The sequence below is a fragment of the Xenopus laevis genome, chromosome 1L, assembly GCF_017654675.1.
Source record: "Xenopus laevis strain J_2021 chromosome 1L, Xenopus_laevis_v10.1, whole genome shotgun sequence".
Taxonomy (NCBI): Eukaryota; Metazoa; Chordata; class Amphibia; order Anura; family Pipidae; genus Xenopus; species Xenopus laevis.
This window is the reverse complement of record NC_054371.1, coordinates 212,302,622-212,322,116: the sequence shown is the minus strand read 5'-3', so window position 1 is coordinate 212,322,116 and position 19,495 is coordinate 212,302,622. Positions and strand designations below refer to the sequence as shown.

Here is a 19,495-nt window from a genome sequence, read left to right as displayed (position 1 = left end):
TGGGGGCAGCTGGGAAACAGACAATATGTCTAGCCCCATGTCAGATTTCAAAATTGAATATAAAAAAAATCTGTTTGCTCTTTTGAGAAACGGATTTCAGTGCAGAATTCTGCTGGAGCAGCACTATTAACTGATTCATTTGTCCCAATGACAATATCTCTTTAACTGTTCCATAGAGCTTAAAAAAGTAAGAGTACAGTCTTTGAAAGCACGTGGCACATTAAAGAAGAAACACAAACATGGGAGTTTTCTGCACCAGAAGGAAAACTTTATTTATTTTTGTTAAAGCATTTCCATTACTTACAGATTTCATTTCGGCTTAAACGACTGAACCATTGTCTCCACACAGAACAATTCAGGTCACGTGACGTCACTAATCCTTGGGACACAATGCTCTCGCTTTAGGGCAGAGACACACGCTCACATTCGGGGAGATTATTCGCACGGCGACAAAGCTCCTCTTCTTCAGGACGACTAATCTCCCCAAACTGCCGGCTAGAATGTAAACAGCCAGCGGGGCGGCACTTGGAGTGATTCGTTTTTTCAAGTAACCTGAAGTTTCCTTGTGAGAAAACGAATCGCACTGATTGCCATCCCGTCGCCGATTTGGATTCTAGCCAACGGGAGGCAGTTTGGGGACATTAGTCGCCCCGAAGAAGAGGAGATTTCTCGATGGACGACTAATCTCCCCGAATCTGAGCGTGTCTCTGTCCTGACTGTACATTTGTTTAGGAGAATTCATTAGCAAAACTGTAACTGTACAAAAGTCGTGGGGTTGGAGGAGAGAAGTATTTTACAAATGCAGGAAAAAAACAAGAGCCCCCCCTGCCCTATAAGTGAGACAGCAGCTCGTTGCTTGGCCAAAAATCCCGATACATTGTAGTGTATGTTGTACATCTGTCTGGCTGGGCTGCTATTAAACCCACTTTAAATTTCACTTTAGATTTCTAAAGACAAAAGAATTATACACAGAAAGTTTAACAAAACAAAAAAAAATTAATAAAAACTTTTACATTATATAATACTTTCTCTACATTTTTTATTTTACAATTGAGTTGGGCTTCAGCCCGTACCTTTAGCACCAACGTGATCTTAAAAAGGGATGAAATAGAACAACTCTGTACACGCCGACAGACCAAAAACACGAAGCATCGAGGCAGCCGTGAAATGCGAGAGGTACAGCGTTGGTGTCCGATGATGTACTAACTTGTGTGTGGCCTCAGAGCAGTGATCCTTAATCTGATTGGCTCATGCAAATAGCGGGAACTGTACCGGAGCAACAGCGCGAGAGCCACAGACAAAGGATCATATTTATGTAAGTGACATATAATCAATAGCAATTAGTTTGGTGGTTACCCAATTACAGCTGGGTACAGTAACATTCAGCCTAACTAACTGCACACACTTGTCACTTCCCAGATCAAAAGGTGATTTTTTTTCATTTACTTTATATCTTTGTTTATATCTCACTGTCCCTTTTTCAAGATATAAAAACGCTAAGATTTTGCAGAAAAAAAGAAACCAAAGACTTTCTGCACTGGCCTCGTAATGGAATCGGAAAAGGTTTCTCAGCTCCGCAATTAAGAAAAAGTCCATTTACACGAATGCAAAATAAAGGTGGGCGCTTCCATCTTGGAAGATCAGTGCTCCCCGTTGGTAACGGAGATGGGCTCGGCTTCCGCTGCTGGAGGGATTCTGGGGACTTTCTTAGCAGGGCTTGGGAAATGCTGCCGTGGGGAAAAGGAAATTACACGTGTAAATATCCAAATGTCAGTTTATCTCAGACACTTCTTAAAGGAGACATTTTGTTTAAAAAACCAGTGAGTTACACTCATTTACATATAGAAGAATTGTGCTTAAAAACAGTAGTGTTTATTGAATACTTCTGTAAAAACCCTAATAATCCCTCCCTTCTCTTCCGCTTGCTGCTCCCTGAATTCCCAGGCTGTGCAGAGAAACGCAGCTCACTGCACTGTAGGACAGGAACCAATCAGCAGCTGGCAGGACCTAATAGGGAACTAAAGCCTGTCTGTGCTTGTGTAAATGCAGGGCTGTGATTGGCTCTCCCCCTCCTACTGTGCTTCTGGCAGGGAACGTTAGGACGCGCCCACCCCTCATTTAAAACTGGACAGGGACCAGAGGACATCTAAAGGGGCTATTTTTAAAGATAATATTCATTTTTAGCACCATGTAAAAGCAACACCATCTATTACTTATAATTGCCTACAAAATTAGGGGTTTTTCATTCATCCTATATGTCTCCTTTAAAACTGAGGGTGACTTCCCCTTTGATATGGTAACATTTAAAAAGAAACTTAACTGAGGCAATAAGAGTATTCATATACTATACCATTTATAGCATAAGCAGAATGCAGTCCTTATTCTGGGGTCTTTATTTGGTTAAATGGGTTGTTCCCCTTTAAATCAACTTTTAGTAGGATGTAGTAGAGAGTGATATTCTGAGACAATTTGCAATTGGTTTTAATTTTCAATTATGTGCTGTTTTTGAGTTATTGATCTTTTTATTCAGCAGCTCTCCAGTTTGCAATTTCAGTAATCTGGTTGCTAGGGTCCAAATTCCTAGCAACCATGCACCAATTTGAACAAGAGACTGGAATATGAATATGAGAGGCCTGAATAGAAAGAGGAGTAATAAAAAGTAGCAATAACAATATATTTGTAGCCTTACAGAGCATTTGTTTTAGATGGGGTCAGTCACCCCAATTAGAAAGCTGGAAAAAGTTAAAAAAATATATAAATATATATAAAAAAATAATGAAGTCTAAATTAAAAGTTGCTTAGTTGGCCATTCTATAACATACTAAAAGTTAACGGGGTTGTTCACCTTTGATTTAACATTTAGTATGATGTAGAGAGTGATTCGGAGACAATTTGCAGTTGGTTTTCATTTTTTGTTATTCATGGTTTTTATTTCGTTTTTTTATTCAGCAGCTCTTCAATTTGCATCTTAAGCAATCTGGTGCTAGGGTCCAAATTCCCCTAGCAACCATGCATTGATTTGAATGAGAGACTGGAATATGAAAGGCCTGAATAGAAGGATCAGTAATAAAAAGTAACAATAACAATATATTTGTAGCCTTACAGAGAGTTTGTTTTTTTAGAAGGGGTCAGCGACGCCCATTTGAAAACTGCAAAGAGTCAGAAGAAAAAGGCAAATAACTATAAAAAATAATGAAAAGCAATTGAAAAGTTGCCAAGAATTAGCCGTTCTATAATATAATAAAAGTTTTAAAGGTGAACCACCCCTTTAAATATAAAATGATATGTTCATAGATGCAGGTGTGATATATAAGAAGTGATCAAATAATTCCCTTTACAAATGCAGATTAAGGGGCAGATTTATCAAAATGTTAGTTTAAAGCTTAATAAATACTTAACCACGTTCTATTCATTCCTATGGTATTTTAAGAACCATATTTACCAAATTGCGAGTTCTAACTTTTACCCGTTGATAAATCCAAATCTAAAAATCCTATAGGAATGAATAGAACGTGGGCGAGTTTTTATTTAAAAAGCTCTAAATTCACATTTTGGGACTCTGCCTCTAAATGTAAGGACCTTTCTTCTTTAAAATGGCATTATCACCATAGGACGTCCCCTTTAAAGGGCAAGGAAAGGCTCAAATAACAGCGAGACAGGATGGGTTAGACTAGTTATAATACCTCATTAGCGGTGCTTGCAAGAACAGATTCAGGTGCAGCATCTAAAGGTCCATCGCTCATCAGTGAACTGCGGGCATAGAACCTCCTGTGCTTCTCATCCACACGGACCAGATACCAAGTACCTGGAAACAGGTCGTCCACTGACCCCTGAGGAATATAATTAGCTGTGGGGGGAGTAAACACAAATTTAGAGGTACATTTATCAAGGGTCGAATTTCGAATTTTTTTTGTTTTGTTTTTTTAAACTCCATGAACTCGAAATTCAACCAATCGAAATTTATTAATAAAATCTAACTTTCTCAGCTCGGACGAATTTAAATCGACCCGAAAACTCGAATCAAATTCGATTCAAATTAGAAAAATTCAATTTGAATTTAAAAAAAAAAAAAAAGACATGGAAAGTCAGGAAGGCTGCAAACATCAAATTGATCCCTGGACTCCCATTGACTTATACAGTAATTTGGAAGGTTTTAGGTGGCGAATAGTCGGGCCGGTGCTCCTATCGGCAGAAAACTACACCGGCCCGGGGTTATACCAGTGAGCACCATGGAGAGATCCTCTTCCAGCTTCTTCTTTCTTCAAATTTCCCGGGGCACGCACAGTAGAACAAAATAGGCGACTTTTTAGTTAAAGTTCAGCTTTTTATTCTACTGAGCATGCACAGCCGCGTGAAGGTGGAGGAAGACGGAAGAGGATCGCTCCGTGGTGCTCACTGGTATAACCCGGGGCTGGTGCAGTTTTCTGCCGATAGGAGCACCAGCCTGGGGTTTCAGGTAAGTCAATACAATCACTTGGGGTGCCTAACATTTGGCACCCCAAAATGCACAAAGACTTTCCTTCTCCTTTAAAGTCTATCTTTAAAAATGCCGGTGGACAACATGGATGTAGTGTGTAATTCAGTGTTCTGTTGTCATATGAATACCACAAATCAGACTTATGAGAAAAGAAAAAACAGCCTTGATAGTTCTACACTGGGTCACAATCGTTCGGCTCATCTTCCAGAACCCTTTGATCATAAGTGTTTCCAAGAATAAACTTTATGGACATATGGGAAAAGGGTGGTTCATATGGAAGCAGACTGTTCTTATTTATTTTTAAAACATCAGTTAATAGTGCTGCTCCGGCAGAATTCTGCACTGAAATCCAATTCTCAAAAGAGCAAACAGATTTTTTTATATTCAATTTTGATATCTGACATGGGGCTAGACATTTTGTCAGTTTCCCAGCTGCCCCAGTCATGTGACTTGTGCCAGCACTTTAGGATGGAATTACTTTTTGGCAGGCTGTAATAGTGGGACTTGGCTTTTACTATTGAGTGCTGTTCTTAGATGTAACAGGCAGCTGTTATCTTGTGTTAAGCTGGCCATAGACGCAGAGATCCGATCATACGAATCGAGGATTTGCACGATATTCGGACCGTGTGTGGAGAGTCCCGACATTTTGCATCCGGTGGAGATCGGTCGTTTGGTCGATTGGACAGTTTAGAAAATTTCTGTCGGCTGCGGGTAATATCTCTGCGTGTATTGCAGATCGTACGATTTTCAGAGGGAGACTGTCACTAGCTTTAACTATCATAGCGATTGCTGTCAGGGGCAGAACATCGGCTGATCTGTTCTTACAACTTTATATTTGATCTGAATGGTAAGACTTTGATCTTTACGGTTAGTGGCAGGTCGGGAGATGGGGAAGTCCGATCGTACATTGATTCGTACGATCGGATCTTTTTGTCTGTGGCCAGCTTAAGGGAGCGGTTATCTGGTTACCTTCCCATTGTTCTGCTGGAGTTACCTTCCCATTGTTCTGCTGCAGTACAGCAGTAAAGAGTGATTTAAGTTTATCAGAGCACAAGTCACATGACTGGGGGCAGCTGGGAAATTGACAATATGTCTAGCCCCATGTCAGATTTCAAAATTGAATATAAAAAAAAATCTGTTGGCTCTTTTGAAAAATGGATTTCATTGCAGAATTCTGCTGGAGCAGCACTATTAACTGATGTGTTATGATGTTTTCCCATGACAGTATTCCTTTAAAAATGTGTATAGTTTAGCCATTTTGTTTAGAAAAGTATAAAAAAAAAAATGTTGTAAGCCATAGTGGGCTGCTGTTTATTTCGTTAGCATTTGCTGCAGTTCGGAACATAAATAGGGCCATTAGCACAATAGTAGCCCAAGGCTACGTCAGGAAGAGAGCTGTGAAAGGATGAAGGAACATGGGCTTATAATAAGGTTTGTACCTAAATGGTGTGTGTCTTCTCTCAGCTTCATGTTGTCAGCAAAAATGCTGGGTGAAACATTCTTTCTCGAGTCAAGTCTTGCTTTAAGGTCTGACAAGCTGGAAGTCAATTTGTCCAAGGAAGAACCTAAAAAGGGAAAAAAACACGTGCATATAAACATTAGTGTGCATCTGGAAAACCGATGGAAAAGAAATCTAATCAGAATAACTTGTGACTGATGATGCAAAAACAGGGCTGATGAGACTAGGGTTGCCACCTTTTCTGGAAAAAAATACCAGCCTTTCTATATATTTATCTGTTTTCAGGGCTGGTCCTATCAAATGTGGGGCCCAATTGGGACCATGTTGGCGGGGCCCCTAGACAAAGTGTTGCTGGCTACTGACACACCAAGTATTTAGGAAAATAAGGGCATACAGGCACAAAATAGAAAGGAAAGGGGCAGACAAGGTAACATAATAGGGGCACACAGGGTAAGAGAGAGAGGGAGGAAATAGGAGAGTGGACTGGGCCAATTAGTTTGGGGCAGGCTGGGCCGATTCAGCTTGGGAGCAGGCTTGGTTGGATTGGGGGCAGGCAGGGCCTATCAAGGTTGGAGGAAAGCTGGGCCTATGAGAGTTGGGGGCAGGCTAGACCTATGGATTTGGGGATGGGCTGGACTCTCAAAGTTGGGGGCAGGCCAGGCAGCATCATGTGCTGAGGGAAATATTATCTGTGCTGCCCTGTGGTGCGGGGCCCCCCAGAGGTGCGGGGCCCAATTGGGCCCAATTGGTCCAATTGGCCTAAGGCCGGCCCTGTCTGTTTTCCATATTAATAACATTGGGATCAACCATCATTTTTACCGGCCAGGTGGCAACCCTAAATAAGACCGAGATGCGATGTTTTTACAAAGAGCAGAGCACAAGCCTGGCCCTAAAATTGGAGAGTCAGGGACCTTACTGTACCCACTAGGTTTGCTGTTGGTGGGCACTGAGGGTTGGACCAATCAGGTAAACCCAGATAGCATTATATGAGAGAAAGAACTCGTAGCAGAATTGCAATGTCTATGGGGGTGAATTTATCTCAATATTTTCTGCTACAAACGCTTATTTATTATTAAATTTTCCCGAAAATTTGCTTTGCGGTAAAAAATGTTTAAAAATTTTTTTTACTAGAAAAATTCGGGGTATTGCACGAAACCCAGCACACATCAAAAAATCATTGGGACTTCTCCCATTGGGGCAAATTTACTTAAGGGCGAAGTGACTAACGCTGGCGAAAATTTAATTGTTACTTCACAGATTTACTAACAGACGTTGGCATAATAATGAAAGTGATAAACACTACCGCTGCTTCACACTTACGCCAGGCAAAGTTTCTCTCTGGCGAAAAAGCGTTACTTCGCAAATTCACTAAGATGCGCATTTTACTGAACGTTGCCTGTTCCACCAGACTTGCCTTTGCCAGCTCAGACCAGGCGAAGTGCAATGTATAGGGCTTCTTCAATTTTTAGTTGAAAAGTCCCAAAAAAACCCGCGTCTTTTGCTTTTTTTCAGGGTGATAGGCTGCAAAAGTCAGTAAATTAAATTTTTGGGTACCCAGGCTCCCCCCTACATTTCCTACCATATGGCACATAAACTATACACTGGGCACGTGGAAGTAACGCTAGCGCAACTTCGCCAGAGTTCGGCGCCCTGGATGCAAATTCGGATTTTAGTGAATTAGCGTTGTCCTGGCGAAGTGTTGTGATGTGAACGAAGCTGTCGCTAGCGAATTTTCGGAGGTTAGTGAATTTGCCCCATTGACTTATATGCAACCTCGACAGGTCTTAAGCTCCCCATAGACGCGACGATTCTTCTTGCCGAATGACCAATTTTAGGGAAGTCCGACCAATCCTTCGAAATTATCGTGCGGTTAGTGGTATTCGAACGATCGTACATCTTACGATTTTTCGCCGACATCTGTCAGGAAATTGATCGGCCAGGTCAAAAAATCTTTGTCGGTCCCAGTGCAATGTATCTATGTTTGCAGGGCCAAGCAGGCAGCTCCCCTTTGTTTTCCTGGCAAATTGGTCTTTTTAGTTGATGGACAATTCGTACGATCGTTCTGAGAAGATCGTGGTCTCACGATCAGGATCTGATCTTTTAAAAATCTCAACATCTATGGCCAGCTTAAAATGCCGGATTTTCAGATTCAGACTTTTCCATCCTCAGGGCTTAATAAATTCCAAAAAAATAGTGATTTTGTAAAAGTCTGATTTTTATATATATAAAAAAAAAAAATCACAAATTTTTCGTGATTTTTGCATTCAGAGTTTAGTAAATAGCCCCGTTTGTGTACCCCACCATTCTATTTGAGCATTATATTGTTACTGATTGCTACCAGTCACACCACAGAATACATTTTAGTATCCATTATTCAGTGTATAATGGATACAATTTGTAATTCTTACCTGGCATAGCGTCCTGTGAGACTCTGAGAGAGTACAATGTAGCAGCAAAGCCTGAGCCATAGGAGAAAACACCGATCCTCTGTCCAGCCAGCTGCTGAGGAGAATACCTGGGGAAAAAAGGATCACAAGGGAAGGAGTTAGAGAAACCAACATAATACAGACAACAGCAAGGCTAATCTGATGGTGTAAAGTGGATGTAAAACATATTTTATCTAACAAAAGAAATGATAATTCTAAGCAATTTTCTAATACACTTTCATTACACATTTTTAAAGTTATTTGTAAATACAATGGCTACTGAAACCTGTATCTGACTGCTCCTCGTTATTCTCAGCTCTTACTGCTGCTTATTAATTAAAGGAACAGTAACACCAAAAAATAAGTGTTTTAAAGTAATGAAAATATCATGTAGTGTTGCCCTGCACTGGTAAATCTGATGTGTTTGCATCAGAAACTACTATAGTTCATATAAACAAGCTGCTGTGTAGCAATGGTGGAAATTGAAAAAGAGTCTATATGGCACAGGTTAAATAGTGGATAACAGATAACACCATTATGTTCTACAGAGCTTATCTGCTGTGTAACCTGAGCCTTTTCTCCTTTGAATGGCTGCCCCCATTGCTACAAAGCATCTTATTTATAAAAACAATAGTAGTGTTTCTGAAGCAAACACACCAGTTTTCCAGTGCAGGGCAACACCGTATTATATTTGTATTACTTTAAAACACTCATTTTTTTGATGTTACTGTTCCTCTAATGCACTCAGTTAACACAGTCAGTATACAATGTACCAGCACCAAGGGGAAGGCTTTGTGTCCCAGTAGGAAGAGAGCATGCACTGCCAATGTACTAGAGCAGGGGTCCCCAAATTTTTTGGGCCTGGGGACCGGTGGACCAGCATCCAATTCTGGAGTGCCGGCGTGTCTGATTCTGGAGCACCGGCGTGTCCAATTCGGTGGCCCAGTTGAAGACTGTCCACGGCCCGGTACTGGGCCGCGGCCTGGCAGTTTGGGACCCCTGTACTGGAGGATGAACAAGACACAGGACTATGCTAAGCCCCTGTAACTTTCATACTGCGTCCATGTTCCTGTACAGCAATCCTGAGGAATCTGTATAGACACACTGAGGGTTTCAGATATCCGAATACATTCATGTACTATTTTTATATATGAATACTTACTGCGCAAGCACAGAGGCAAGGCATCCATACACAGACGGTGTGTACATATTCCCATTTTCCTTAGATACCAGGAGAGATGCTTTAGTCTTTTCATTGAAAATTTCTGTGCTGGCCTTCAGGAATGCCTTTTCTACGTCTCTGTCAAAATAAGTCTCTTCCAGCTTTAAATCCCTGGGGAAAAAAACAGTATCTGGTCACATAGAATAGAATAAGTGCAACACAATACTATGCCTTGGAAGAGTTGATATATTCTTACCTAAATGAATCCAGGCCAACATACACTCCGCTCTCAGTATTTGGGTTGGAATCACTAATGAAGTCATTCACCAGCAACCGTGCTAAGGATTTCTGGACTAGTTTGCAGTATGGCGAGTGAAAGGTCATGAATCCAAAGTCATTCAGAGTGAAGGGTTTATCGGTTCCCTCTGGAGGAAGAAAAGCAAATGATACATCAGCACACATCTTGCTATGGAGATATGAAATGGCGTTTATGAAGAGAGAACAAAGAAGCGACTGATCTTGGGAACGGACCTTTCTGCCACTGGGCATGGATTTTCTTGCGGTAAGTAGAGTAGCAGCGATCCAATGCGCTGAGGTAGCACTGTATTGAAAGCTTTCCATCAACAACGGGGTATTCCGACTCCATATCGGGCTTATAAAAATCATAGGCATGTTGCATGTGTGTTCCACGCAGACCTGGAAAAATTAAATGGCATTGTGAAGATATAAAAAAAAAAAAAAAAAAAAAGAAAACCTCTAACTAGTGAGAGAGATATATACTGGGGATGCACCGAATATCAGGAAGGCTGCAAACAACTCAAAATTGATCCCTGGACCTCTCACGTTGACTTCGGTGGCGTATAGTCTAATTCAAGTTCTTAAAGGGCCAGAGTATGATTAATCTCGAAAATCAAATTCGAATTTTCTAGAGATGCACCGAATCCAATATTTTGGATTTGGCCAAACCCCCAAATCCTTTGCGAAAGATTTGGCTGAATACCGAATTGAATCCTTATCAATTCAGTATTCGGGAAGGGGAAAACATTTTTTACTTCCTTGTTTTGTGACAAAAAGTCACACGATATCTCTCCCACCCCTAATTTGCATATGCAAATTAGGATTCAGGTTCGCTTCAGCCGGGCAGAAGGATTTGGCCAAATACGAATCCTGCTGAAAAAGGCCTAATCCCGAACCGAATCCTGGATTCGGTGCATCCATAGAATTTTCTAAAAAAATGCTAATTGAATTTGAATAACTCACTAGCCAAATTTGACCATAAAAAAAAAAAATCGAAAATTCAAGTTTTTGATTTGACTCTTGATAAATCTGCCCCATAGTTTTGAGTCATATATGAAAGGCAATGTAAAAAATAATGAGAAAGGATCAAACCTCTTTCACAAACTAAAGTGGCATTTGGCCCCACGAGCATGGCGACGGCTCCGGCTCCTCCGGTTGGCCTGGCACTTCCCGTGGCATACACAGCGATGTCTCCAGCAACCACAAGTGCGTAGCGTCCTACGGAAAAAAAAAGGCAAGGATTCAGTTAACCAATCATAAGTCATTGCATTCAATGATCCTGGTTCTTTGAATGCAAATGCTCAGGTTCTTCAGTCGGCTTTGATCACAGACTCCCAAATCCAAATGTTCATGTTTACACAGCGTGTCTCCTGCTCACGCTAAAACCAGAAGCAGAAAGCACGACATATGGTGAAGGCAAAAAGAGTAAAGATAGACATAGATGTAGAGATCCGCGTTGTCGCCAAAATGAGGGGATCTCTCCCCGATATGCCCACATTGAGGTGGGCGATATCGGGCTGATCCGATCGTGGGCCCTAGGGCCCAACGATCAGATCATAATGCATCAGATATGGCCAGTCAGATCGCGGGACCGCATAAATGCATAAATTTTATCAGAAAGGTCTACATAAATACACCAGTAAACCCCAAAGTAATGCTGCTCTGAGTCTGTCAAAAGAAACACATTTCTTTACTTTTATTACTCATGGGCTTCTATATCAGACTTCCTGTTTTCAGCTTAAACCTCCAGGGTTAGGTCTTGAGCATGCTCAGTTTGTTCCTCTCTCCCCCTCCCCTTCCTGCTGTAATCTGAGCCCAGAGCTATAAGTGAGCAGGAAGAGACTCAGGCAGGAAGTGATGTTACACCAAGCTAATGTGGCAGCTGCTATCCTAAACAAACAGAGAGCTTTTGGAGCTGTTTACTCAGTTATGGAAAAGCAGTCTAAAGAATACAAATGGCGTTCTAGCTTGCACTGTTGTGGCTAATCTATTGGATATAAACTGCCTTGGTAGCTTTTCTTCTCCTTTAACATTAAGCCCCATGAACTGTTTGACGTAACTGAATCTAGGATTGTTTCAAAGCTGTTGAGAGAGTCATACCATCGTTTACCCCCCCAAAAACCGATTTCCCTAAGAGCTTCCAAAATGGCACCAGTATCTTAGGTGAAAAACGGAGAAACTTGGATAAAATATTGTTACAATAAATTTTCCAGGAGCCACTAACATAAGTTAATACTGCTGGCTGACACAATTATAGACAAGTTGCTACAATAATACTTGTGCTTTTTGTAGCTGTCGGCTTACACTGACTGCCAACCAGAGAGCACCGACATCCTACTGTTCTGTGCCACAATGGCAGACTGACTGGCCAAAAATGAGGCAGATTTGAAAATTCCACCAGAGGAGTAGCACATGAAGCAGTGGATGCAGGCCTCTCCAGAGGCTCCTAATGGGATCTGATCAGGGATCACATCAATCAGCACAATCTCGGTTGCCAAACTGGAGGGGAAAAAAAAACAAAAAAAACGGCGTATCCATTGACGTAAATTTTTTCCATCAGTGTGGCAAAAATAGCCCAATCTAATGTCAATGTTTGCATAAAAGGGGGGGGGTAGGACAAAAACCAGTCCAAAGTGCTGACAATAAGGAGAACATCCAAGTTCTGGCTGCACACATTGTACAGGATTGGAGACACCTTGTTCTGTTTGGCAAATACACTTGCCCATCCCTAGGGGCACAATATGTACTAATCCGCTTGCCGCACTCATTGTTAATCCATTCCAGATATAACATATTTCAGCTTGATCAGGACCAGTGATTTTCTAACCGTCTTGATATACATACCTTGTGTAGAAAAGGAAAGTCCACTTCTCAAATAGTTTCCTTTCCACACCAACAGCAGCTGTGCCAATCTATGGGGCACTTACAATGAGCCAATAATAGTCACCTAGAAAAATGCATAGTGCTTACCATCCCAAGAACTCGATTCCACCCAGTTGACGGCATTGAAGAGAGCAGCTGTGCCTCCATAACATGCGTTTGTTGTATCAATGCCTTCCACGTCTGTGTTTCCCGATTCCTCAAAGAGCTGCATCAGGACAGTCTTTACGGATTTGGACTTGTCAATGATTGTCTCTGTTCCCACCTCCAGTCGGCCGATGCAGTCGTAAGACAGATTGTTCCTCTCCATTAGCCGCTGCACCACCGTGAGGCACAAAGAGTTGATGTCTTCCCTGTCCGAGCAGAAGCCCATCTTACACTGACCCAAGCCAATGGTGTATTTTCCAGCGCTGACTCCATCAAACTTCTCCAGCTCTTCTTGATCGACATACTGGGACGGGAAGTAAATCTCTAGGGCAACTATACCCACGTCTTTGGGCCAGGAACTTTCACCGTTTGGAGGGAGGGATCCGGGCATGATGGCTGACCTGGAAAATAAGAAGCAAACAGGGGATCAATGACTTCCAACTAAGCACAACCCCAGTGCATGGAAAGACTACAGAGAGGGCACTGTGAAGCCAATATGGTGATGCCCTGGGGTTAAAGGGATTCTGTCATGATTTTATGTTGTTTTTATTTCTAAATTACACTGCAAATAATTCACTCTACAATATAAAATTTCATTCCTGAACCAGCAAGTGTATTTTTTTTAGTTGTAATATTGGCACATCTCAGGTCATTTCGCCTGGTCATGTGCTTTCAGAAAGAGCCAGCACTTTAGGATGGAACTGCTTTTTGGCAGGTTGTTGTTTTTCCTGCTCCAGTGGGACCTGGATTTTACTATTGAGTGCTGTTCGATCTACCAGGCAGCTGTAATCTTGTGTTAGGGAGCTGCAATCTGGTTACCTTCCCATTGTTGTGTTGTTAGGCTGCTGGGGGGGGGGGATATCACTCCAACTTGCAGTACAGCAGTAAATTGTGACTGAAGTATTTCAGAGAACAAGTCACATGACTAGGGGCAGCTGGGAAACTGACAATATGTCTAGCCTCAAGTCAGATTTCAAAATTAAATATAAAAAAATCTGTTTGCTCTTTTGAGAAATGGATTTCAGTGCAGAATTCTGCTGGAGCAGCACTATTAACTGATGTGTTTTGAAAAAAAACTTACGCATTTTGTATCTTTTAGTGATTAAGTGTTTGAAAGATACAAAAACCTTAAAGGGATCCTGTCATCGGAAAACATGTTTTTTTCAAAATGCATCAGTTAATAGTGCTACTCCAGCAGAATTCTGCACTGAAATCCATTTCTCAAAAGAGCAAACAGATTTTTTTATATTCAATTTTGAAATCTGACATGGGGCTAGACATTTTGTCAATTTCCCAGCTGCCCCTGGTCATGTGACTTGTGTCTGCACTTTAGGAGAGAAATGCTTTCTGGCAGGCTGCTGTTTTTCCTTCTCAATGTAACTGAATGTGTCTCAGTGGGACATGGGTTTTTACTATTGAGTGTTGTTCTTAGATCTACCAGGCAGCTGTTATCTTGTGTTAGGGAGCTGCTATCTGGTTACCTTCCCATTGTTCTTTTGTTTGGCTGCTGGGGGGGAAAAGGGAGGGGGTGATATCACTCCAACTTGCACTACAGCAGTAAAGAGTGATTGAAGTTAATCAGAATACAAGTCACATGACTTTGGCAGCTGGGAAATTGACAATATGTCTAGCCCAATGTCAGATTTCAAAATTGAATATAAAAAAAATCTGTTTGCTCTTTTGAGAAATGGATTTCAGTGCAGAATTCTGCTGGAGCAGCACTATTAACTGATTCATTTTGAAAAATATTTTTTTTTCCCATGACAGTATCCCTGTGTACCAAAATAAACTACTACTTATCTTACAAGTCTTTCTTGAAGATTGCTCTTTGGAAGTGCCTGCTCCTTTTTCCAATACAATGCCCTGGGTTAGCTCATTCTCGTTACATGTTTTCATACAGCTTCTATTCAGGATCTTTCCTAATCAACTTTCAGCCTCTCATTCAAACCAATACCTGGTTGCTAGGGTAAATTGGGCCACGGATGGCTGCTGAAATCTCAAACTGAAGAAGAGCCACTGAACAAAAAGCTAAATAATTCAAAACAAACTACAAAAAAAAAAAATTATATAAAAAAATAAAGGCCAATTGCAAATTGTTTTATCATACTAAATTTTAACTAGTTTAAAAAAGGGAAAAAAATACAAATATTTTGGATTCCATTTTACCACATCTGATTCACCATGAAATATGGCTGTGCAGCCGAATTTTTCCAGGAACAAACAGCGAATCTCTTAATCATCGGTACCATGAGTGTATTTTGAGCAAAACACTTGCCTGTGATTCACTGGTGCATTGAGGTATTTAGTCATCATACTATGGAAAGGCAAATAACACTCTGCTTATAGCAATGAGCAGTATCCACACCAATGTCCTCTCACTGTTGCTGATCTAAAGCTCTCAGCTCTCCTTTAGGACCGTGACATGTGATTCCAAATTTCTTGCACTTGCCCCTCCGTAATGATAACTGCATCCTGGCAACACAGCCAATATATGTAACATTACACTTACTGCACAACTGAAATCCCATAACAGAGATCTCGGGAGATGCCGCTCCAAAGCAACCAATCAGATCTTTGTTTTCTAACTTGTAGGTGATGACGTTTACATCTAATTGCTGATTGGTTGCCATGGGCAACAGCTCTGGAGATATTTATAGTAAACATGACCCATAAGCTATTGCATTTTCAAACACCTCACACCATGTTTTCCCACAACAATACTCTTATATCACTGGGTGTAATTAACATAAGCAGCTATTACTATTGACTTGCTTTACTGATGGCTGTGTCCTTTGTGCAATAACCCCTGGCAATAGGGAAAGGCTGGGGCCCCTGGCAATAGGGAAAGGCTGGGGCCCCTGGCAATAGGGAAAGGCTGGGGCCCCTGGCAATAGGGAAAGGCTGGGGCCCCTGGCAATAGGGAAAGGCTGGGGCCCCTGGCAATAGGGAAAGGCTGGGGCCCCTGGCAATAGGGAAAGGCTGGGGCCCCTGGCAATAGGGAAAGGCTGGGGCCCCTGGCAATAGGGAAAGGCTGGGGCCCCTGGCAATAGGGAAAGGCTGGGGCCCCTGGCAATAGGGAAAGGCTGGGGCCCCTGGCAATAGGGAAAGGCTGGGGCCCCTGGCAATAGAGAAAGGCTGGGGCCGCATGCAATAGAGAAAGGGGCCCGATAAATTCCCTCTGCCCTACCCTTACTGGTCTCTCTTACCGCAGATAACTCCAGGCCAGCTCTCCAGCGTCCAGAGCAGTCACTTTGCTGAGAGGTCACAAACACATGTCTCAGCAATACATCAGCCGCTCGCGCATGCGTTCTGAAAGCGACTGCGATGTCTGTAAGCAGTGCGGACGTCCATGCCCGCCATCTTTAATATGGGTATACAGTAGATACTTATCGCCTTTTACTTTGTTAAGCGCACAAAAAGGAAAAAAACACCTCGATTAGTATTTAACCCTCAATGTAAGGTGTTTGCAGTGCCCAAATGCGCGTTTTCGGATGCCCATAACAAACATGTCTGACGCGTCTTACTCTTACTTGACAGGTCCTGAAGCCAATTAAAGCCCCACCCTTTGACCGACGTCAAGATGCGTAAAGGGCAGTACTGCGCATGCGCCTCCGGTAAGCGGTGCAGCTGACTATCAAATCCCAACCTTTCGGAATTGCCTAGTGGCCATTGGCACGAGAGAAGTCTGTCAACTATGAAACAGCATTTTCATTTCCTAAAATCGCAATCCATTTTAGTAATGGTTATATATAGAGATATGTGCTTTCCTTAGAGAAGAGGAACGCTTAGCTACAAGAATTTAAAGGATAAGTAAACCTTTAAAATAAGTGAATGGAAAAATAAAGAAAAATAAATAATGAAGGTACATTACAAAAGTGCTTAGAATAGCACCCTCATCAATTTTACATTCGCTTATTTTAAAGGTTTACTTATCCTTTAAGGGTCAGGCCACACTGGGCGTTTCGGGGAGATGTGGTTCTCCCCAAACGCCTTCCCTAACTCTGCGCTGGCTAAAATGAAAAAACGCCAGCGCTAATCACACACGGCGGTTTGTTTTCCGAAGTCGCCCTAAGGCCACTTCGGGCAACTTCGGAAAATGAATCGCTTTTTAAGAAAGTTCTTGTGAAAGCAGTACCCCAATTACCCCCTGATGGCAGCCAGATAGTAGATACCTATCCTACAGCCGGCCAGGACAGTGGAGAGGAGTTGTAGATCCATCACATGATGCAGAACAAGCCAATTACCCCACAGACAGCAATCAAATTTCTATTCAGCTACAATTAGCGACAACTAATCCTCTTGTAGTGCAAACACTATGAGCTTACAGTTGTTGCTGATCCTCAGCAGTCTTCAACATATAGGGCCCCCCTTTACTTTGGGAACAAGATTTTTTTAATTACACTGCCCTGCTGGGACCTTATACCCCCTCTACATTCCCTCCTATTTTGCTTATAGGCCGGATTCAGAAACCCAGCAAAGTTTCACGTCCATCAAGCAAACAAATGGCCACAGAGAGGAATACATTGGCTACCTGTAACCCAGGGCATTGCATCATATTCTACTATTAAAAACAGGCAACCTATCCAAAATGCATGCTGCAGGGCAGAAATAGATGTTGCATGTATGTCCCTATAGATCAAGTGTTACGCATAAGAAGTAAAGCAATGCCATGCAAGTCTCGGTACTAAAACTGTTACAAAATATCTTGCTTGTAGCAACTTGTAGCACTGCCTCCTCTAATCCCTGGAAAATGGAATTAGTGCGTGTCCTTCCGATCCGACGCAATGAGAGGAAGCACAGGCATCACATCGGATGCTCCAAACCTAATGTAAGTAATACAAATGTCGCATCTACAAACTGACTGCATATGAGATGAAGATGCAACATGCAGCGTTCGCATCCGACAGTCGTGATGAATGCAATCAGTTTACAGATGCGACATTCGGCGCATCCGACGTGATCCCTGCGCTTCCTCTCATCGCGTCAAATCTGAAGGACGCACACCGTGTAATTCCAGGCCAGAATTATATAAATTAGTTCATGGTTGCTAGGGTACTTTGGACCGTATCAACAAGACTGCAGAAACTACAAACTGGAGAGCTGCTAAATAAAATACGAAATAACTTTAAAAACCACAAATAATAAAAAAAGAAAACCAATTGCAAATTGTCTCGGAATATACCTCTCTACATCATATTAAAAACTAATGTAAATTAGAACCCCTTTAACATAGTGCCCCCCCCCCCAATCTAGCAGTCTAAATCACCCACGATACAGCAACCAGTTATAACCACAAATAATAAAAAAATGAAAACCAATTTCTGATTGTCTCACAATATCACTCTGTACATCATACTAAAAATTCATTTTAAGGTGAACAACCCCTTTAAGCCTATAATCTGGGCAGCCAGGTGCTACTGGTTTAAAAGATGGAGGGCCACTGTGTAATAAGGCTTTGCTACAGATAAATACAGCTGCCTGTTTAAAACAATGCAATGATTATACCCAAACTAAGCGGACAGACACTTACACCAGCAGTGCAACAATTACGATGAGTAAATGATGCTTCAATTCTGTAGGAATCACAAGGGTAGCTAGTTCACCAAGTCTAAGCTGTGCCACGCTGATTCCAATGCCCCAGCATCCTTGCACATAGAATCAGAATTCAGAAAGGATGATTAGTATATCATTTAAAATTGCATGGCAGCACAGAAACAAGCGTAGCCATCAGCAAGCACCCATGTTAATTCTTGATAAGCCAGCCACATGGGTATAACAGGGTGCCATATGTTCACCAGTGCTGGTATCAATCACATGTATCCCACCCCCAGGCATTTATATTATTTGAGCAGGTGATGTTAAAGGGTTGTCAAATAAAGCACTTTTACACTAACCTGTTCGTGGTGCTGTTGCTGGCTGTGCTGCTCCTACAACCCCAATCCAGATTCTGCCTTCACTTTGCGCTATAGGGTTTATAACTATACCACCCACGGTACAGCCCTGCCGCGCCACCGCACGATACTAGCTTCACTCACTCAGCCTTTCAGCCAATAGGAAAGCACAACGACGCCTTGATGCTTCTAATCTCCGCCCATCAGCGCTCCCCAATAGCCAACCAGAGCTGCTAGCTCGACATCCTGCTATAGAATGGTGTGAGAAAGTGACGTTCGGGTGGCCAGAGAGCGTTAACCAATTAAAAGTTACTCTGTGGTATCGGCAGCCAATGGGAACGCGCGTCCGATTCCTGGCGAGGTAGGCTGCGAGCGCCGCAGCGAATGGAATGGAGGAGTGAGGGGGTTGCCCGGCAACGAAGAGATGGTGCCTTTGGGTTTTGGATGATTGTAGGGAGCGGGTAAGTTCTGACCGTATAACCCTCTGCTGAAAGTTTAGTATAAAGTCCCTAATGGGAATAGTGATGTCCAGGGTGGGGTCCGCTGTGAGGCACTAAAGGGTTTGTTTTATTCATAATTAGTAATATAAATGAATGTAACTGTCAGCTTCAGTATTATTTGATTTCTATCAATCCTGGGATTAATTATAGTCGGTCATTGATATAACTGTTGGTATGTAAATGAATGTCTAATTCTAAGCAACTTTTCAATTGGCCTTCATTTTTTTTAATAGTTTTTGAATTATTTTCTTTCTTC

The 19,495-nt window shown here is 42.0% G+C and overlaps 1 protein-coding gene across 4 annotated transcripts; it reads right to left on the bottom strand.

Moving 5' to 3' along the window:
- Positions 1–246: 246 nt before the first annotated feature.
- On the bottom strand, positions 247–18,873 carry hmgcs1.L (3-hydroxy-3-methylglutaryl-CoA synthase 1 L homeolog). Of its 4 annotated transcripts, none has more exons than XM_018268159.2 (10): positions 18,743–18,873; positions 12,792–13,249; positions 10,914–11,039; positions 10,056–10,220; positions 9,781–9,949; positions 9,525–9,695; positions 8,345–8,451; positions 5,917–6,042; positions 3,684–3,847; positions 247–1,727 (listed from the first exon to the last, which is right to left on the bottom strand). In XM_018268159.2, the coding sequence occupies exons 2-10, from the start codon at positions 13,237–13,239 to the stop codon at positions 1,641–1,643; spliced, it is 1,563 nt and encodes a 520-aa protein (XP_018123648.1). In that variant the 5' UTR covers positions 13,240–13,249; positions 18,743–18,873; the 3' UTR covers positions 247–1,640.
- Between the last annotated feature and the right edge of the window lie 622 nt (positions 18,874–19,495).

Excerpts from the sequence above, each read along its gene's own strand:
- hmgcs1.L (XM_041562456.1), bottom strand. The coding sequence starts at position 15,161 with ATGATGACTAAATACCTCAATGCACCAGTGAATCACAG. Across the intron at positions 6,043-8,344 it reads CTCACAGGACGCTATGCCAG|GTTCTTCCTTGGACAAATTG; the intron begins GTAAGAATTACA and ends TTCCCTTTTTAG. Across the intron at positions 1,728-3,683 it reads TTGCAAGCACCGCTAATGAG|CATTTCCCAAGCCCTGCTAA; the intron begins GTATTATAACTA and ends TCCCCACGGCAG.